Source organism: Geotrypetes seraphini, chromosome 1 (genome assembly GCF_902459505.1).
Source record: "Geotrypetes seraphini chromosome 1, aGeoSer1.1, whole genome shotgun sequence".
NCBI classification, from domain to species: domain Eukaryota; kingdom Metazoa; phylum Chordata; class Amphibia; order Gymnophiona; family Dermophiidae; genus Geotrypetes; species Geotrypetes seraphini.
The window spans coordinates 267,596,369-267,618,817 of record NC_047084.1 but is presented as its reverse complement, the minus strand read 5'-3'; the positions used below and the strand labels follow the sequence as shown (position 1 = coordinate 267,618,817).

Here is a 22,449-nt window from a genome sequence, read left to right as displayed (position 1 = left end):
TGAAACCCTGGCCTACATTGCAGGTGCCTAAGTTTTAAGTTAGGTATGATGCTGTAATAGGTGCCTAAGTGTGATTGACTAGAGCCTAACTTCAGGCGCCTATCTTTTTAGGCGCCCAGTTACAGAATTTGGCCCTAAGTGTCTCATTTTTTTCTGCACTCTCATTTTTTGCCTGGAAAGCATTATATTCCTAATTTTAATAAGAGGTGAGGGCTTCTCACTAACAAGACTGTTCATGGGAGGAATTTCAGCCTGTAGGCAGCCTCTGTCTGAATCTAGCCACGACACTGATGTGAATAGCTATGTTTGTATGAAAAGTACTAGGAGACCTATGTTTTGTGTGTAGAATACAATAGCCAGAACTGGCATCCTTGGCAGCTTATCACCCTCATACCTGAAGCATTTACTTCCCTGCTAACTTGGGTGATTTTGTAGCATGATAATGCACTTCCTTCCAACACCACATCCCTTTGCCAAGTGTTTTTCACATACACCCCATCTGGGAGAAAACCCTATTCATGGCACAGCAGCTAGCGGCAGCTTCCTCACGTTCTTCATCCCACTATACACTCACACCCTCTTTGTCCAGAAGCCTTGGATTGCCTCGGGTGCAAACACAGCTGTTCTCTCTTAAGCCTGCAATGGAGTTGTCGGCGAGATTTGTGCCACAGGGTGTCCAAAACGTGGCACTATGTTCAGGAGAAGAATGAAAACCCATGGGGTGCCAACAAAAAAAACAGAAAAACTTCTCTTGAGATGGCAGCAAGCCTTTGGAGAAGGTAGTGATGGGAGTGGAGAGCAAGCAAGCAAACTGGTACAAAATCCAGTTTGGATGGAATGAGGATGGTGTAGGTTGATGGAGACTGACTGGTGGGAGAGGTGATTGGAGATTTGAGGCTGCCTGAGGAATGGGGTTGTGGAAGGTGTAGGGTAGAGGAAAGTGTCTTGGAAAATGGACAGGTGGTTAGAGAAGGGAAAGAAAGTCTTGGGGGGCAGGAACAAACATCATTTTAATAGTACAATTTATTTTGAATTTGCTCAAGCAGCCTGACTGGTCAACTCATTGGAGGGATTCCTCCTTGGCTAAGGTTCTGGCTCTCATGTTGATGTTTTGTTTTTTATTTACTAGAGAGGTTCTTTTCTTTACCAGAGTGGCCTAAGATTCATTTATGCATTGATGTGAGACATAACTTAGAAAGTACCTTTTTTCAGCTTTAACTAAGAGGTGTTTAAAAATTAAAGTATAGGGATTCTAGTTGGTGTTATCAACTCATGTTCAAGTCTTAGCAACTTGATGAAAATCATCAAGTTTTCATTGCAAAATACAGAAGTAGATTGCTGGGCCTTTCTTCTGCGTAGTATAAATTCAATGCTGTCATCGTCACTTCAAACGCGATCCTCTGCCTCCAACTCTGCCCATCTGCTGCTGCCCACATGGCTGGTACATCATTGGTCTGTGGTCTGATATCTCCACTGAAACCTGTCCGCCTTGGGAAGCCCTGCTGGTAGTAAAACTACCAACGACATAGCTTTCCGCTTCACAGATGCACGCAAGCCCCAGTGGCACTACAAGCCCATTTACCATGACTGGAGAGAGAGATTCTAGCAAAATGCAAACAGATCTGATAACATTGAAGATTTGAAGGATGTGGGGAAGCTCATGAATTGGAGGCACTTTCTGTCCTTTGTTTATTGTGCTCTGAAGTTTTGATTTCTAAGAGATAAGTTACTAAGCTGCAGTAAAATATCACATTTTACCAGAGGAGTCGCTAACTGCAGCAGGTTGGGGATTGCTCCTGCTGCAGTCACTCAACACCAGGGAAAATCTAGGTTCTGGCGATGGGGGTTTCGACTTGGGGGACTGAAGGGAGTGGGGGGTCCATGTGGAACCTTCTTGTTTTTTTACACTGTCCCCTTTAGGATGGCACTCTGGAGCATTGGACCTTGTGTTAGTAGCGTGATGTTCTTGGAAAGAAAAATGTGCTATAGCACAATAATACAGCATGCGAAATCCATTGTATCCTTTGTATTTCATCTATAATAAAATGCTAAGCGCGCATGCGCACTCTTACCTGCGTGATCCGTGATCAGTAGGTCTGTGGCCGGCAGGAGTGCACATGCGTGCTTACAAAGGACGCATTGGGGCCGGAGGGAAGGGGGGAGGCAAAAAACTCGACAACAGAAAAGGACATATCGGAGCCGGAGGGAAGGGAGGGAAGGCAAAAAGCTCAGCAGCAGAGATGCCACCCCCCCCCCTTTATTTACAACCTCAGCACTTACAACTGCCCTACACTCGCGGACATCCACATATTTCCTCCAGATTAAAAATGATACATCAGAGCCAGAGGGAAGGGGGGGAGGCAAAAAGCTCGGCAGCAATGACACCACCCCCTCTTTATTTACAGCCTCAGCATGACATGTTTCTTTGCAGAATGCTTTTTGCTTCCGGGATGCAAATTTCACAGGCGAACACTCAAACCCTATTTCAACGGGAAGGGAAGGGGCCGACAAGAGAATAACAGAGCCGGCCAGAACGCAGGAAGGGAAGGGGGAGGTCGACAAGAGAATAACGGAGCAGGCCAGACCGCGAGAAGAGAAGGGGGTTGTGAGGAAATGCTGCTGCTGCACAGGGACCTGGAAGGGAAGGAAAATACCGCTGCTGCAGCTGCACAGAGAAGTGGAGGGGGAGGGAAATGGCTGTTGCTGCTGCACAGGGAAGTGGGGTGGGGGAGGGAAATGCTGCTGCACAGGGAAATGGAAGGGGAGGGAAATGCTGCTGCAGCTGCTGCACAGGGAAGTGGGGGGAGGGAAATGCTGCGGCTGCTGCACAGGGAAGTGGGGTGGGGGAGGGAAATGCTGCTGCACAGGGAAATGGAAGGGGAGGGAAATGCTGCTGCAGCTGCTGCACAGGGAAGTGGGGGGAGGGAAATGCTGCGGCTGCTGCACAGGGAAGTGGGGTGGGGGAGGGAAATGCTGCTGCACAGGGAAATGGAGGGGGAGGGAATGCTGCTGCTGCACAGGGAAGTGGGGTGGGGGAAATGCTGCTGCACAGGGAAATGGAGAGGTGGGAATGCTGTATAGGGGGCAGGGAGGGAGACAGAAAGAAAGGAAAAAAGACAGGGGCAGGGAGAGGGACAGAAAGACAGACAGAGAAAGGGGGCCAGGGAGATAGAAAGACAGCGGGAGGGAGAGAGACAGAAAGAAAGACAGACAGACGTCTATTCTAGCACCCGCTAATGTAACAGGCTAAAAGACTAGTTATTATGTAATACATTACAGTAAACTAATTGTGTTACAGTAAACTGGTGCATAGTTTAGCATGCAATAAAAGACAAATATTGTGTTAGTTTTTTAATGCATGTTAGTAACTAGCCCCACCTAGTGGTTAAATTATATAATGTGCTACTGTTTGGTTTGTGTGCTGCCACCCAGTGCTGAAACATGGCAGTAACTATTGCTCTGAACAGTTGTGCCCTATGATTATTTATATTCTTTAAAATCTGACAGTGATCATTTCATTATTCTGACCAAATTGGTGCAATGTTTGAGAACCGTGGTCATTGGAAGTGCCCCTCCCTTCTGCCATCTAGGTTGGAAATATGCACATGTGCGCGCACACATAATAAATATGCAGAGGACTTGGAAAGAACACCATGATTTCATGCTCCTCATGTTTTTCTTCTCTTGGTCCAATTGCTGCCATTTCAGATTATGAACTGTGGATGTTGCTTCTCCACATCAACCCAGACCACGTGCTTCAGGCATGGTTCCTCCCCCATTTTATGTAGAACTGTAATTTTCTATTTCCTGTATGTATGACATGTAGTGCTATATCGCTATGTAGACAGTAGGGCACATCTACGTATAGCTGAGCCTGCCCCTAATAACCTGGAGCAATCTAATCTCTACAAACAACATATACATATTGACCAAAGGTTACTAATCCAAGGGAATAAGGGAGCAGAGTGTGACTGAAATGAGATTTAGTACTACAGTTCTCCCTCCATATTCATGGGGGATGGAGGCAAAGTTGGCCTGCGAATAACTTTTTTTTCTATCTTATTTGCTGTATTGTGGTTAAACCCCTCTCAAATGCCATGTAATTGCGAGTAAAACTTATTGTTGATATATGTGATTTTTTTAAAAAAAATTACATATTACGGTTTTTGCCTTGTACTGTACCATGCTGAAATTTTCTCTCTGCACGCTGCCATTTGACCGACCATGCTGAAGCAATTACTGGAAAAAAACGCCAAATGTTTTCTCGGCACTCTGGGGTGATGTCATTTGAGGGGTGCAGCCAGCAAGATAAAAACCGTGAATAAGCGAAGTCGCAAGTGCTGAACCAGTGAATATAGAGAGAGAAGTGTTCTACTTATTGTTTCTATAGCGCTGCTAGATGTACACAGTGCTTTTATGCCTCTTCCTTTTCAGGGCACACATTTTCAATGCTATGTAAGGGACAAATGTTATAAAATGTTGACAGGAATGTTTCTTGTATGTTTTCTGTGGGCTTTGTTTTTAAGGGGTGGAGGTTGATGATTTTTGTTTTTGGAGACTTATGTCATGTTTTTTCCAATAATGCAGTTACAGTAGTATGCAAAAGTCTGGAACCACTTGAGAATTTTGCATTCCTGACCTTTTTTTATTTTAATTTATTTGTGGACCCAATAGATTTGTCTGTGTACCACATTATAAGGGATACATTTGGCTGTTAGAATCAACTTTTTTTTTTTTAAATCTTTATTCATTTTTAAAACTCACAATAAGTGTAACATAAAATACAATCGTTTTATACTTTACTTTAACATCACTTAATATATCATCAAATTCTAACTCGCATCAAATATCCCCCCTCCCTCATACCCAACAATTATTCATAAGCATAAGAAGTCATAAAATATTCCCACCCCACCCTGGACATGTATGAACGAAAAGGGAAAAAAATTAAATATTTATTCTATGCAGTAATTTCAATCTTTACAGTATCTTGTTAATGGCTCCCATTAAGATCACTTGTTTCTAATTTTACAATTTTGTTGATGCTGGAACATAGCTGCTGTAACTTTTACAGATCATGCTTCCAAACTGCATTGATACTGTCCAATCGGCACATGTTATTTCTGACCAATCTGGAGGCTGCTTTTGTCAGCCAATCACAGTCCAGATGTCTAGAAAACAGGGCAGGTATAAAAAGCATGGTCTTTTGAGGTTTCATACACCTTTTGTATCAACCATGAACAAGACTTGGAACCTGACATTGGAGGAGCATGTTCATGTGTCAGTGATGAGCGAGGAAGGATTTTCATGCTATCTTATCACCAGCAAAATTGACTGCAGTCGCAGCACTGTAGTAAAGATTATACAAAAGGGAGCAACAGGTTCAGTGATGGACAAACCTCAGACTGGTCATCCACATGCATCAAAATCATGCCAAAACTGCACTTCGATGCATTTCATTGACCAATTGCAAGTTGACTTCGCCTCAGCTACAGCAGGAGTGGTCAGACAAATGTCATGTCAGTGTTGGCTCATCAACAATTCATCACAGTGCCTGCAGTTTGGTCTGCGGGGCTACAAAACGTGCAACAAGCCACTGAAGACTGATGTCCAAAAGTGCAACTGGATCAAGTGGGCATGGAAGCACACAAGCTGGACATGTGAAATGTGGGAAAAGGTGCTTTTCAGCGATGAAAGCACATGCTGCCTGTTTTGCAACCAGGCCCACACCTGTGTGAGGAGGTTTTCTGGAGAGGAGTTTAAGACTGAGTGCCTCAACCTCGTTGAGAAGCATCCTTTGAAAGTCATGGTCTGAGACTCCTTGGCTGCCAGTGGCGTCGGATGTCTGCACATCGTTGGTGTAATGGTCAACGGAACCAAGTTCATCACAATACTGCAAAAGTGCACGGTGCCATCAACTCAGCAGCTGTTTTCAGGCCAGTTCCTGTTCCAAGATGATGATGCACCTTGCCATCAGTCCAAATGGGTGACCAATTGGAAGCATCAGAACAACATCGAGACAATCGACCGGCCTGCCAAATCTCCAAATCTGAATCCGATCAAGAACTTGTAGCACAAGGTGGTCTGGGAGATATCCAAGAGACATGCAACATCAAAACGTGAGTTGAATGAGTAACTCATTGCAGCCTGGAACCGCATTGTCACCCGTAATCACCTCACTAAACTGATTTGCTCAATGCTGACACAGTGTGGTCAGGTGATAAAGAACAGAGGGTGGCCCACCAAATACTGAGTCATTGCTGACACAAAAAACAGCCTTTCCAAGGCCACCTAAAAGAATATGAAGGATAGATGATGCTCATATGTACTTTTTTAGCCAGTGAAGTACATTACTCAATTTACGTAGTAAAATGATTTAACATGGCAACTTCAACAAACTCTGAAATTTAAGACCAAGCTAGAATAAAAAGTTGATTCTAACAGTCAAATGAATTCCATATAATGTGATACACAGACAAATCTATTGGCCAACAAAAAATTTAAAATAAAAAGTCAGAAAGTTGAAAGAATGCAAAATTCACAAGTGGTTCCAGACTTTTGCACACCAGGAAAGTTGCTTGAAACAAAATGCTCACATACAAGTAGCCTGAATAATGTGGCTTAAGTATCATCATTTGCAGGCAACAAAAGCTCTCCCAGCAGAAAGGGTGTGGCGCTTTGCCTGGGCAGCCAGGAAGTGCCCTTGACATATTAGTAAACCACAGGGTGCCAAACCAGTCCACTGTTGACATCTAATTACAAAGTAATTAACTAAAAATGCAGCTCATTATTAAAAACAGCTGGAAAGAGGATAGTTTAGCCCCCATCTTGTCTATGATTGAAGGAGGGGGGATTCGTTTAAAAAAATTATAAAATATATCCTGAGTATTTTTGTGTTGAAATGTAGATATTAATAGCAAAACAGACACCTCTCGGGGAGGGAGACACAACTCAGGCTCATGAGAGGACAGATGGTCAAACTCCACCACCTCCAAAATCAGTTTATAAAACTGAGGCACTCTAGTTTTCTGTCAATACAGCTGTGACAAAAAAAAAAAAAATCTGCTTTTAATCACTTTAATTTAGGGGTGGGGGTGGGGGAACCGCAGCAATTGTTTCAAGGTCAGATGCATTAAATAATAGAGCTTCTTGCCTTACTGAAAGGGTTTTTCTTCTGTAAGTAGGTGCGATTACTGGTAATCGGTGAAAAGACCAAAGGGATGTTGGGAGTTTAGAAATGGGGCTTTTGTGTCAATAAAATGGCATTTAAATGTTGTCAGAATCTGAAGGGGGCAGCTGGTAGTCTGCAAAAGTACCCCAGCTGTCCCACCCAGAAGGAGGGAAATAAATCGTTCTCATTTATTTGCTTGAAGTGTTCACATTTTTCCTTCCCTAAGAAAACTTAGGGCTGCTTATACAAAGCCACGGTAGAGATTTCTACTGCGGGCTGGTGAGGTAAAATGCTCCGTCTCTCATAGGAAATCTGTATGCATCAGAGCATTTACCTCGCCGCCCCACGGTAGAAACCTCTACTGTGGCTTTGTAAAAGTCAGCATTAGATAGATGTCTGCAAAATGCTAATTCTGAAGAGATTATGCAGTTTTTGTTGTGATTTTTTTTTTTTGGTAATTTAAGACTCTGGAAGCCCATTGGCTAAAGCTTTAAAGAAAGGCAGATGAACTTTATACCAGCGACACATGGTTGAACCCGTTTGGTTTTAGTGCATAATGGCACTTCTGATAGAAGTGTTTGGGTTTTGTTTTGGGGGTTTTTTGGTGGGGCGGGAGACATGATCGAGACGTTCAAATATGTCACAGGCCGTATCGAGGTGGAAGAGGATCTCTTTTTCCTTAAAGGACCCACGACAACAAGAGGGCATCCGTTGAAAATCAGGGGTGGGAAATTTCATGGCGACACCAGAAAATATTTCTTCACCAAAAGGGGTGGTTGACCGCTGGAATAATCTTCCACAACAGGTAATTGAGGCCAGCAGCGTGCCAGATTTTAAGAAAAGATGGGATTGGCATGTGGGATTTCTTCATGGAGGTAGTTAGGGGGTGGGCCATTAGTGTGGGCAGACTAGATGGGCCGTGGCCCTTTTCTGCCTTCATGTTCTATGTTTCTGTTTCTAACTGTTTTTGTGGGGTTTTTTGTTTGGGTTTTTTTTTTTTTTGGGGGGGGGGGGGGTTCTAAAGTAAGAATTTAAACTGAAACAGCACCTTGGTAATATTTTTAAGATCCAAAGCATATGGAGTATGGCTTATGAAATTATTTCCAACTCCATCATCCTTCTCAGTCTATAACTTGGTGCCTAAATTTTAAGCACAATTTCTGTGTTTATAGAATACTATCACGTATGTAACTCTACTCAACATGCATAAGCATGAGATGCCCATTTTACTTATTTATTCATTCATTCATTTTTCTATACCGTTCTCCGAGGACAGCTCAGAACAGTTTACATGAATTTATTCAGGTACTCAAATATTTTTCCCTGTCTGTCCCAGTGGGCTCACAATCTATCTAATGTACCTGGGACAATGGCAGGGGGGGGGGGGGAGTTAAGTTACTTGCCCAGGGTCACAAGGAGTAGCGTGGGTTTGAATTCGCAACCCCAGGGTGCTGAGGCTGTAGCTTTAACCACTGTGCCACACTCGCCCCTCTAACCAAAGTTCAATTTATTTATTTATTTTTCCATATCTTTATTCATTTTAAAACCAGCATCAAGTGCAACATATTATCAAATATTGTATAGATTAACAGCACTTAATTCCATCAACTGATATAATGATATGATAAAAACATATCCCTCCCCACCCACCCTTTCATATAGCAAAAAGACAATCAAGAATAATACAAATGATCAAACAAACAAAATTGCGATCAAATAATAAATTAAAGGCATATCCCCTCCCACCCACTCATCCTAGACGTGTATAATCAAAGGGCTAAAACCAATAATCAATCCTGGCAAAATTTTGTCAATGGGTTCCAAACCTCCTTGAATTTCTTATAATGTCCCAATTGTATTGCACTCATACGTTCAAATTTATAAGTTTGGCACAAGGATTCCCACCAAAAACTATAATTTAATCTATCCCAAGTTTTCCAATTTTTCAAAATAAGCTGTATGGCAACTCCTGTCATAATGAGAAGTAGTCTATTATTATATGGAGTTATTGGACTCTTGACTCTCAATAACGTACCAAACAGCACTATGTCATACGTCAATACCAATGAAACTTCCAGTATTCTATTTATTTGACCCCCAAATGGATCGCCAAAATTTAAGTATCAATGGAGCTCAGCGTCAGGAGCAGCGTGGGCCATTCAGCGCAGCTCCCCACACTAAAAACTGCTATCGCAGTTTGATAGAAGAGGGCCTTTATTTTCCGAACCTACTTTAGGCACACGAAAGGTAATTTTCAGGGTTCATTGGTAAGAATCTTTCCAGGTATTGTCAAAGAGACACAAAAGAAAAGATTTCCTTTCTTATACACCAAGAGTCCTGGCCCTTGGCGCATCCTTTGTATTGAAATTTCCTGTGAAATGTATCTTTTGAGGGGGAAAATTTTCTGTTTTTTTGAGCCCAAACAATTACTTGAGTTTGTAATGGCTAGAGAAGGGGGAGGGGTGATTATTGGCACAATGTCTCCTTCCACAGTTTAACGAACCAGCTTCCTGGGTGAATGATCAATGTCTCCTGTTCCATCTAAGTGATTTATATTATTTATTTTCTTAAATTTATCTGGATAGTTTCTTTGTTCCTGGATCAGGTTATTGTGGACTAAATAATACTTATATTATTTCCTGTATTTGTTTAATTTGATATAGTCAATGAGACTTAAGATGCCAATCCTTAATTTCTTAAGCAAGTTGTTACTTGTTCGTCGTACTAAAAAATTTGAATAAAGATAAAGTTAAAATGCAAAAAGAAAAAAACCATGACAAGGCCAGGGAATAGACAGAGGGGAAAAAGAATTGGGTTGTGCTGCAGACCCAAACCTGTATAGCAGAGCTGTGCCAGTACCTCAAAACACTAAGCAGACTCGGACATGAAGGCATTGTTAAATAGAAAAATTGTCAACCTTATTTTGAAACTAGATTGTACTCCAGATGGAGATACAAGCTCCAGAGTGTGGGGCCATTCACCATGAGAATTCTAGTCTGGAGTCAAAGCAGGCAGAGCATAAGGAAGGGACGGATAGGTTTAAACCATGGAGCATAGGGTTCTTGAAGGTGTATAAGGGGTTATTGCTAAGTGTGTAAAGTGCTAAGGAGTGCTCACAGGGGAGAAGCATAGGAGGGCCCAACTATTTACATGGGTATTATACAGTACTATGAGTTATGTGCTGAAGTTCTGCATCCAAAGAAGAGTTTTTGGGTGGGTTGGGGGACCTCAGGTCGCGGCGGGGGGGTGCCCAATGGCGGCGAGGGGGGTGCCGGATCGCGCGGAGGAGGGTGCCGGTTAGTGTGGGGGGGAGGGGCCGCTCGCAAATCGAGGCACGCTCAGTTTCCGAGGCGCCGATTTTGCGAATGTTTTGCTCGTCTTGCAAAACACTCGCAAACCGGTGCACTCGTAAACCGAGGTACCACTGTATTTTGTTCTGGTGCAATGGCATAGGTTAATTGTCAGTTTTACCTTTAGTTCTTTATAACAAGGGATCTTCTATGTGCTTACCTCAGATTTTATTTAATTTATTCCTGTTTTACCATCTTCCCTCTACAGGCAAGCTGTTCCATGCACCCTTCAGACTTCTTATGAAGTATTTCTGATGTTATTCCTGAATCAACTGCCCTCCCCCCTCATACTCATTAGAGAAGTTTGCTTCCTAGAGAATGACATGGGAACAGAATTTGTCCCTGTCCCTGTGGTAATCCGCAGTAAACCATCCTCGTGTCATTCTTAAAGGAGAGAAGGAAGAATCATAGTATCAATGGGCACTACCACTGACCCTCCAGCCATGCATTGAAGAATGCTGGTGTAGAAAGACCTAGGTTGAGATAGACCAGTGTATCGCAAACTGTGTACCGTGATGAGATTCCTGGTGTGCCACAAGACACCGGCGAAGAGAGGCACCGGATGACTGCCTAAAGGACGTTTCTCTCGTGGCGAGAAGCACATCCTGTAGGCAGTCAGCTTGTGCCTATCCTCTTCCAGTTCTCTCTCTCCCTCTCCCTCGCGCTCTCTCTCCCACCACTGGCAGCTCAGGACCCCGTCTGGAGGGCTTTTGCACATGCGCGCAAATCGAAGTGACGATTTCACATGCATGTGACGGCATTGCATAGGCATCTGCACATTTCCAGATGCCCTCCAGCCGCAGCCCTGGAGAGTTTGCGAGGCACCGAGATAGACACTAAAGAATGACATGGGATGGTTTCCTGCGGTTATCCACGAGGACAAATTCTGTCCCCATGTCATTCTCTACTTCCTGTGCCTATCTGATATCTTTAAGGAACTTTAAACTCTTTATCCTGTCCCCCCTGTCCTTTCTGGTAGGGCATGTACATCCAGGTTTTTGAGTCACAGCTGATTATGGCTTTGACCCACACTGTCATGTTAGCCTGCATCTAGACCGCCTTGAGCCTGTCAATGCCTTTTCAGAGTGAGATCCTGATTACTGGTGTAACCTCCCCATTTCTTTGAACACTCTTACCTCCAATAAAAGCAGCAGACAGGCTCAATTGTTTATAGATATTTTCATAGCATATTTATTCAGCTTGATGCATTTTGGAAACAAGAAATAGCTGACAGGTAAATTGGATTTACAGAGACAGATTCCCTTGAGGGAAAATTATGTAACTCCTGATGTAGCCCAGGACATGTCAGTTTTGTTTGGGAGGGCAAAGGGTAACTGTCATTGCAAGAGGGGTTGTTTTTTTTTGCTAGGCTCTTTTATGCTGTTTTTTATGGGCGGTATCTCTCAAGGTTGAACAAACTGGTCTGTAAGTCTAAACATGCAAGAGGTTGGAGAAGTTTTCTGCAAACATATTTTTTTCTTTCTAAATAAATTTCTCATACACAGGTGTCTCACATTTTCATTTTCTACAGTAGAAAATGTCCCACATTATCTATTGTTAAGGAGTCTGGTTTGGCCCTTCCAGTATAGTGTACAGTGCCACCTATAGGCCTGACAGACTAATGCCAATCTTCTTGAAAAGAGTTCTTTGGCTCCATCGTCCCAGAATTTCTTCACCCCCCTCCTCTCTTGCACTGCTCTGCTGGTGTGCTAAGTTGGGATCATACAAAAATAGGTCTGTTAATGCTTGTGAAGGGTTGGGGGTTCCCATGGTGTAGCTGAGGCATTTTTGAAGTATTACAGATATGATGTGATGAGCTGTATAATTAGGCCATATTTCAAGCTGTAGATATGGTCAAAACAGGGTTCAGCAGCCAACAAGAGACAACCTGTTAACAAGGAAAGAGGTCTTCTCTGCCTTGGATAGTGCTGGTGACTAGTTTTCTAGACAACCTGATCCCGACACTGCAGCAGCATCAAGCAAGACAATGGCATGTGGAGTCTCTGCCAGATAGCACCTTACTGGCCATGAAAGCCCTGTGGGCTGTAGAGAGTGTTGGACTTCCTCTCAAAAGGATATACTCAGCCAAGGGCTGATTCAAAGCCAGAATGACTGTCTCTGACAACTTGTAAGTTTAAGAGGCCTCCACAAATTTTGCTTATGTTTATAGACATGTTGGCTTTTTGGTATCAAGAGAGAAACTTTTTCCTACTTACACATAAATATAACATAACTACTAGAGCTGCTTAGAAATTGATTTTGAGGACGTTTATTAAATGGCCTTAATTAAATATTTGATAATAATTACCGGTAGATAAGATGTATAAATAGCAACCCAGTCAACGTGTTGAGAAAAAACTCAAGAAGCGGCATTCTTTCCTCCCAGATGTTACAAAGGTTGTTTTGAAGGCAACTAAATTAAATAAATAAATAAATCCCCATTTAGAAATCTGTTACCAAGTTGACAATTTAAATCTGGTCTTGAAGGCATTAATGAATCAATCTTTTAAACAGCTAGCCTCAGTTTCCTTATTGACAAACAAAACTTATTTTCTTGGTAGCAGTATGCTTATTGAAAAGAGCCACTGGACTACATACTTGGTATTCAGGTTCTCAAGATAGAAATGAAAGTAGGTATTTTTCTTGAGGTGAACTTAGCATTTCATTTGAAGCTGGAGATGGTATTTGACTGCCTTATACCCAGAACCCAAGTGTCCGTTTGAGGAAGGTTACACTGCATGTTGAGGTATTTTTATTTGGAGAAGTCAAACTATTTCTAAAAATCTAATCACTTTGGGCCTAGCAAATAGAGTAAGCACATTTCCAAGATATCTGTTGCCAGATGGAATAGAAATTGTTTTGGTTTTTAAAACTGGGGGCATTTTGGCATTGTTAAGAGAAGTAGTAGTGCTCATACTTGAAGCATGATAGATTATAAAGCCACGTGTCTCTCTTAAGTACATGAGCATTGCTGTACTGGGATAGAGAGAGGATCCAAGCCTGTCTACAAATACTTGATAGGATCCTAAGTCTAAATGTATTAGTTTGTGGAAGATGTGTTCTTGCTAGCTGCTGATGATATGGTAGATCTATGGCATAATGTCCAAGGGGAAGATTCTCAAAACTGTTGGGAGACAGCAGACTTGAGAGAGACTTGGGTGTGCTGGTGGATGCATCACTGAAGCCATCTGCACAGTGCGCAGCAGCCTCGAAAAAAGCCAACAGGATGCTGGGCATCATAAAGAGGGGCATAACAACCAGGAAGCGGGAAGTCATCATGCCATTGTATCGAGCGATGGTGCGTCCACATCTGGAATACTGCGTTCAGTATTGGTCGCCGCACCTCAAGAAGGACATGGCGGTACTTGAGAGAGTCCAAAGGAGAGCAACGAAACTGGTAAAGGGGCTGGAACACTGCCCATATGCCGAGAGATTGGATAGGCTGGGGCTCTTCTCTCTGGAAAAAAGGAGGCTCAGGGGAGATATGATAGAGACCTTCAAGATCATGAGGGGCATAGAGAGGGTGGATAGGGACAGATTCTTCAGACTGAAGGGGACAACAAGTACGAGGGGGCATTCGGAGAAACTGAAGGGAGATAGGTTCAAAACAAATGCAAGAAAGTTTTTTTTCACCCAAAGGGTCTTGGACACTTGGAATGCGCTACCGGAGGAAGTGATCAGGAAGAGTACGGTACAGGGATTCAAACAGGGATTGGACGGATTCCTGAGGGATAAAGGGATCGTGGGATACTGAGAGAGGTGCTGGGATGTAACACAGGTATAGAAAGCCAACAGGTCGTGCATGTGCAAGACCGGAGGGTTAGGACTACGATGGGAAGATAGGACTTAATGAGAAACCAAGGTGGCAAGGGAGCCCCTTCTGGTGATGCAGACAGGTCGTGACCTGTTTGGGCCGCCGCGGGAGTGGACTGCCGGGCAGGATGGACCTATGGTCTGACCCGGCGGAGGCACTGCTTATGTTCTTATGTTCTTATGATGTGTTCGCTAAACCGGTTCCAGACGTCTTAGAGTTCATGTATTTTAGTTGTGGTTTATCAAAACAGCTTACTGTGGTCTTTTCTGAGCTTCCTAGCAGTCTCCAACTCTGCAAATCGAATGTATTACAAAAAGGTCATTAATATTTAAACGAGCACTCGGGCGATTCTCTATTATCTCTGGGTGATTCCCTATCCTTGTTGTCCTACATTTGCGAGCAAAATTTTCCAGCAGGTCTTAGCTTTTCTTGCCTTACTTTCTGGTTAGTGCCTGAGCAGTGATTGACTTGGGCATTTATAGGAGGGGAAGGCCTATAGGAGGAACCTTAAGCAACCTGGGCCAATCAGAGCCTTGGGGCCCTCTCCGGTACATCCCAGGATGCGTCGGGGAGGGGAAGGCCCACTATTTTAAAAAGGCTGGCCAGAAGGGGAAGGCATCCTTTCGGCCAGCTTTCGTAAACGAGGTAAGAGACGACGGGGGGTGGGGATTGCTTAACAGCAGCGGCGGGAGGGAGTGGGCATCCTTTCCACTGCCTGGTGGGGTTTGCTTAATAGCAGTAGTGGGAGGGAGTGGGCTTCCCTCCTGCTGCTGGGGGGTTGGTTAACATCGGCGGTGGGAAGGAATGGGCATCCATCTTGCCGATCTTCGATTTTTGGGGTCATTATTTATTTATTTATTTGAGGGTTTATTCTGCGCATGTTCCAATCACTATCACCAGCGATGAGCACATGCAGATTTAGCGACCCTCTGTGAACCTCATTTGCATGCGCAGTTTTTTTTAAGGATGACTCGCGTTTTTGAAATTGTTACAGCAGCGGCTGCTACAGCGGCCCGTTGTATTTTACCGTGAGCATTTGCGTACCATCTTGAACTCTGGTCCCCACAGGGTGAGGGCGCAGCTTTTACATGAGTTGCATATGTTTGCATTTGAGGATTTTTGGTAAGAGTATGAGTGAGGAGTGCAAATATAGGAGCAAAAATGCACAAATGCTAAGAGACTTTGAATGTAGTAATACCCCATCTGGATCAGAAACAAACCAGGAGGGGAATAACTTTCTGTTCCTGTTTCCTTTTCTTTGTATGTGTGGATTCTACCATTTTAAATGTTAGTATACTGTATGTAAAACGCTCTACATTTGAAGATGTTTTGCCTTCTTTTAGAATGTGTTGTTTCTCCAGTGATGTGCAAAATAAGATTCTGTGGGCTCGATATTCAAAAAGATTTAACCTTCCCTTTCTTTATCCCCCCTTGTACCCATTTTTGTTTGTATGTTGTTTGTATTTTTGTTTTTGTTTATTGGCTCCCTTGTAATGTCTTTTTTTTTTTTTTTAATATATTATTGTAAACCTAACTGGTTGAATTTGTGGTATATCAAATAAATTGAAACTTGAGAGGCTCCTGCTGGATAGTGTCACTGAATATCAAAGTTAGGTAAACTATCTTAACTTTATCCACCGAGTTAACCAGGCACCAGTTTAAATATCTGCCGGTACCAGTTAACTTCTGGGTGGCCATAAATACTTGGTTATTCATTGCTGGAAGCCAGACTTGCTCTGGCATGGAATATCTGGGGGTTAACTCAGCTCATGGCTCTGAGCGGCTTATGAGCCAGGCGGCTTTATTGCCGTGGGCTCTGTGTTTTTTTAATTACAGGTATAACCAGTGGATTTTGCCTATGTTCTCCTTAATGGTTTATGGATTCTTGGCTTTTTCAACCCTGCTACACGAACATAAGAACTGCTGCTGCTGGGTCAAACCGGTGGTCCATCGTGCCCAGCAGTCCGCTCACACGACGGACCCCTGGTCAAAGACTAGCGCCCCAACTGAGACTAGCCCTACCTGCGTACGTTCTGATTTAGTACAAACCTGTCCAACTTTGTCTTGAATCCCTTGAGGGTGTTCTCCCCTATGACAGACTCCGGAAGAGCGTTCCAGTTTTCTACCACTCTCTGGGTGAAAAAGAACTTCCTTACGTTCGTACAGAATCTATCCCCTTTCAATTTTAGAGAGTGCCCTCTCTTTCTCCCTTGGAGAGGGTGAACAACCTGTCCTTATCTACCAAGTCTATTCCTTTCAGTACCTTGAATGTTTCATTCATGTCCCCTCTCAATCTCCTTTGTTCGAGAGAGAAGAGGCCCAGTTTCTCTAATCTTTCGCTGTACGGCAACTCCTCCAGTCCCTTAACCATTTTAGTCTCTCTTCTCTGGACCCTTTCGAGTAGTACAGTGTCCTCCTTCATGTACGGCGACCACATTCTTTGGCCATGAATTCCGGAGCTTCATTACACATTGAGTGAAAAATTTATTTTCTAGTTGGTTCTTTGTGTTCCTGGTCTTTGCATTTTTTTTTGGAAAGAGTAAACCTAAATGATTTTGTGTCTGACCACACCCCTTGTGATTTTATAGACCTCTATCATATCTCCTCTTGGCGGTCTCTTCTGCAAACTGAAGAGCCCTAAACTCTAGCTTTTACTCATAGGGGATTCATTCCATCCCCTTCATTTTAGTCACCCTTCTCTTTACCATTTCTAATTCAATTATATATATTTTTTTGAGATGCAGTAACCAGAATTATATGCAGTATTCAATGTGTGATTGCACCATGCGGAACAATTATAGAGGCATTACAGAATTATCTGTTTTATCTAGAAGTTTAATGAAGAATTGCACCAGGTAGCAGGACCACATTTACTGATCAGAGTTTTGCCTAAAAAAGCTTGCTTGAGGACAGGATATACCAACCAATTTCCAGAGTTCAGCAGGGGTCATTTGAGGCTGTTCCATTGAAAGGCACGTGAGGTACAGAAAGCCAAGGGAACACTAATATGATGGAGAGAGAGGGTGAGATACTTGAGAGCAAATGAGAGACCTAGGGATGATCATTTCTGATCTTAAGTTAATGAAACATACAGCAAGGTGGTGGCCAGAGGAATATTGGCGTTTATAGAAAGAGGCATAACTAGTGTCAAAAGTGTGAAAATGCTGAAGCATCTCATAGGACAGTGGTTCTCAAAACAGTGCATCGCCAACAGCTGGGAGGTGTCGCCAAAACAAGCTAAACAACAAGCACTGGCTTTCCTTAACGACCACATGTGCCTGCAGGCTGGGGAAAGCTCAACACAGAGCTGTGTATTTGACATTCCGATCATCGCTCCCTAATTCGGCTTTCCCTGCATTCCCAATGATCACAGCTGCCACCAGCCTGAGCTGAAAATGTTGTCATGATCACTGCTGCCAGCCTGGCCTAAAAATGTGGGATGCTGCTGCTGCTGCCATTGCTAACTTCAGAGAGGGAGGAGATAGTCTGGTATGGAAAGTTTGCTGCCTAGGCTCCGAGTCCCCTGTTAGGTCATTTAGGTGAAGCACTAGGAATAATACAATTTTCAGAAGAAACAAAATGTTGTTTTACAAGGTCCATAAATAGAATGGGCCAGTATACTTCCTTTACACATCTTTGAGAGTTCTAAGGTCCTCTCGAGGACCATCACTATCTGTACTCTAATCCAAAGAAATTGTACAATGTGATATTCGCCTGCAAGCCTTCTCGGGAGTAGCTCCCACACCCTGGAATTTACTCCCAAAGGGGCTTCATCTAATTCGAGACTTACCTCTACTTCAGGAAGCAAGTGAAAACCTGTCTCTTCTCCCAAGCCTTGCGAGTGACTGACTGACTGTGCACTTATTCTGAACTGGAACTAGCTTGCAATACAGACTATATCTTAGATCTGTTCCTTATTTATTTATTTGATTCATTTTCTATCCCATCCTCCCCAAAGAGCTCAGAACGAGCTACAGGTTACAATTTGTCATAGTTGCGGTGCAAGTTTTTATCGTAACTCAAAACAAACTAGGGATCTAAAACCAATATACATAATATACAATTCACACAGGTTAAATTTGTCAAGGTTACTGTGCAAGATTTTTCAATAGAAGTTTTTATTCCGACGTGACACATACCGAGAATCTTGTATCGATGTACATTTCTTTGTAATCTGTCGGTTGTGGTAGGGGAAGTTTAAGAATGTGTTTATTGCTTTTCTAAAGTTGAGGAGTCCTTTAAGGGATCTGATCTGTGGGGGCAGTTGATTCCATTGGGAGCAGGAACGTCGTTTGATGGTTTGCAGTTGAAGGGCACGACCAAGGAACGTTTTGAGGGGGTATTTCATCCTGGGAGCAGAGGGACTTGTTTTGGTGTGAATGGAGGAAGCTTAGCCATCAAATAGCCTGACGCCATGTCATGCAAGGATTTGAACACTAGCATCAGGCCCTTGAAGGCACACCGTTTGGCTACGGGCAGCCAGTGAGCTGGCTCTTGCTTCTTTATTTAAAAGACTTGATATACCACCCAGGGGAAATGCTTAGGGGAGGGTTCTTTGAGTGGGCAGACTTGTTAGGCCGTTGGCCCTTTTCTGCCGTCATACTCTATGTATCTATGCCCAGCCTTCTCAGATCAGGGCAGGTTACAGAGAAAATAAATAGATTATGCTGTTAACAAAATTGTAATTTTTGTGTTAAACTGTACCTGCTGTACACTGTTTTGAGTGAATCACTTCATAAAGGCTGTTAATAAATCCCAATGAATAAATATGAATTGTGAATACGATTTGCATACCAATTAGGAATCTAAGTGATTTACAGTGATTAGGTATTCTACCTGTCCCGGCAGGCTCACAGTCTGTCTATGGCACCTGGGACAAGTGGCTTGCCCAAGGTCTGAGCAAGATGCCATAACTTGAGGCCAAAATGGTGTAGACCAGTGTATCGCAAACTGTGCCACAGTGAGATTCCGGTTGTGCAACGAGATGTCTGCGAGGAGGAGAGGTGCTGGTGCTGGCTGACAACCTGCAGGATGTGTCTCTCACATCAAGAGGCACATTCTATAGGCAGCCGGCACCTCTCCGCCCCGCCCCCCACCCCACCCCCCATACTGGCATACCATTTACAAGTGTTAGCAAGCTCAGGGCCCCGTCTGGAGGGTCTCCACCCATGCGAGGATGTTGCCGTGATGATGTCACACATGCCCGGAGGCCCTCCATCCGCAGCCCTGAGTTTAGTGCATCATAGCTTGAAAAAGTTTGCGAGACACTGGTGTAGACTAAGGAGTAACATTAGAACTCCATCTTCAGAAAAAGTCGTAGATGAATGGAATAACCTCCTAAAGGTCTGCGCTGTTTTATGAGTGAAGAGCGTGCATGAGTGGCATAGGATGTAAACGTCAGAGGGTGTACACATGGGCAGGGATCCCAGTTATGCATACAACTTAATGAATAATGTGTATTTACGTAGTCAGGACCGGATTCTCTAAATGGCGGTGTGGTCGGCGGTCACCGATTTGCGTGTTAATCACATGATGGCGCTGTTTAGAGAATTGCGCCTCCAGGAAAGGTAGGTGCAGAAAATGTAGGCCAGGGTTTTCAAGGCCTACATTTCCAGTGCCTATTTTTGACGTGAACTGCGCCTAACGCCACTTCTGGCATTAGCCACGCCTACAGTGGCATTAGGTGCGAGTCTGGTGCCATTTGTTTAGGCACTTTGACATTTTTATTTAAGTACCATTTGAAACAGTGTCTCCCTCTTATCTTAGGCACCAGTAGAGTGCCTACTGGCTCCTAAGTTAAGGCACTGTTTATAGAATTTCCCCCTCAGTGTTACACCAGTCATTGGCTGGTGTAAGTGAGGGCATGTAAAGGCTAGATGTGCCAATGGAAATGGTTTAGACCAGTGGTCTCAAACTCGAACCCTTTGCAGGGCCACATTTTGGATTTGTAGGTACTTGGAGGGCCTCAGAAAAATAGTTAATGTCTTATTAAAGAAATGACAATTTTGCATGAGGTAAAACTCTTTTATAGTTTATAAATCTTTCTTTTTGGCTAAGTCTTAATAATAATATTGTAATTTATAGCTAAAGAGACATATGATCAGGAAACTGTTTGATTTTACTTTTGTGGTTATGATAAACATACCAAGGGCCTCAAAATAGTACCTGGTTTACCACATGTGGCTCCCGGGCTGTGAGTTTGAGACCACTGGTTTAGACCAAAGCAATGAGAGAATTCAAGAAAGCATGGGTTAAACAGTTAAGCAGAAGTGAAGATGTGTAGTGATGTGAGCTGGGTCAATGGCAGTGCGACAGGACGGAAAGTCAGCACACCAGATGGGGCTATGTGATCTTTTCTGCTACCGCGATTCCTTTTTAAAGAAGAAAAAGCAAGGAGACCCAGCCTGGGGAGGGAGGGAAGCAGTACCTATCTCTTGGAAGTAGACAGCAACACTAGAGAAACCATTGTATGAGATCCTTATAAAGGCCAAATGGATTCTAGAAAATCATAATTTTGCAGACTAAACTAGTCAGTGAATGGATTTGCAGTGACTTGGCAAGGGTTATCAGATCCAGCAGTTGCTGGTCAGTTGTTGAAACGTCACTTGCCCATTATAGTAACCTGCAGTGCTGTTCCTGTGATACATAGCATGGGATAACGCCGTAGCACATGTTAATGTCTGTAATTCATCAGGCCACAAGTGTACTTAATACTAGTGTATGTATGCTTTTTCTCCTAGATTCTCCATCGTCGGGTGATGATGAAGATGACGAGGAGTCTGAGGATGCAGGTAAGAGTCGGTTCCTAGATGCACTGTCTCGTTGGGTGATGGTTGGCTGCAGTGATGCAAGCTTTTTTGTCTTTTAGCATTTTCAACCTTCTGGTGCGTTTGGCTGTCGGTGCAAGTGATCTTTTTGTTTCCTCCTCCTCCTCCCTTTTTGGCTCTCTGTACAACTGAAACCAGTGCTGAGACTGGAAACCATAAATCTTCATTTGCAGGTATCTGAGGATTTTTTTTTTTTTTTTTGGGGGGTGGGGGGTTTCGCCCTCTTTCATCTCCTCTCTCCAAGTCATAGTCCAGTCATCGCAGCAGTACGCCAGGTTGAGGAGCCTGGACTAGAATTCCTTCCAGAAAACTTGCAATCGATCCATAAATTCAATCACTAGGAGAGGAGATATACGATAGAGATGTTTAAATACCTACATAATGTAAATGCGCATGAGTCAAGTCCCTTTAATTTGGAAGGAAACAATGCAATGAGGGCATAGGATGAAGTTAAGAAGTGATAGGCTCCGGAGTAATCTAAGGAACTTGCACGCCCCCCCCCCTCCCCATGCAGGGGAGCAGGCTGTGGCTGGAAATGCGTCACTAACTGCCCCAGGGTTGAGACAACTTGGGAATTGTCTGGAGAGGACTCTTCAACTGGTGGGGGTTTGGGGATCCCTGTTAGTCAAGATATTAATTTTTATACTTCCTTGGGGGGTAGTGGGCAGAGAAGAAATGCTTGGGCCATGCCCCCACTCAGCCCACCTAGAAACTGAGTTCTGGATGTGCTATTGCAAGACACGTGTAACTTCACATATGTAGATAATAGAATTGTGCTTCACATGTCATCTATCTGTTGTTGTTTTTTCTTCTTCAGTTAGAAAAAGCTATAGATGTGTTCCCCAAATGGAAATAGAATAAGTGTTTGAAGCAATCTGTTCAATATAGTGTACCGCTTCAGATTACATGCCATATGAATGTGATTAGTCTGTGCAGATGCATCTGACGTTCCCATAGAGGTGGAGCTATATGGAAGTACCGTGAAAATTGCAGTCAGGGTTTTGAAATGTTATGAATGACACATGCATGTTTGTGCCCCTAGAAAAGGAGTTCTCAATCTAGTTTTTGGGACGCACCCAGTCAGGTTTCAGGATACCCACAATAAAAGTGAATGGGAGAGATTTTTGCATGTTACCTCCATTGTATGCAAATCTGTCTCATACATATTCATTGTAGGTATTCCAAAAAAACCTGACTGACTGGGATGAGAACGCCTGCCCTATCGAGTCATGGGGGGGGATACTGTGCAGCAGCTTCTAGCTTGAAGCTGCCGTCTCCCTCTCGTTT

General features: G+C 43.5%; 1 protein-coding gene across 7 annotated transcripts in view; it reads left to right on the top strand.

Annotated features, from left to right (window-relative positions):
* The window catches only part of FGFR3 (fibroblast growth factor receptor 3), a 135,630-nt gene that overhangs the window by 35,228 nt on the left and 77,953 nt on the right, over positions 1-22,449 (top strand). For all 7 annotated transcript variants that reach the window (XM_033951068.1, XM_033951059.1, XM_033951050.1 and 4 more), the window contains one exon: positions 21,076-21,126. In XM_033951068.1, coding sequence (XP_033806959.1) covers positions 21,076-21,126 — 51 coding nt within the window. The remainder of the gene's footprint in view (positions 1-21,075; positions 21,127-22,449) is intronic.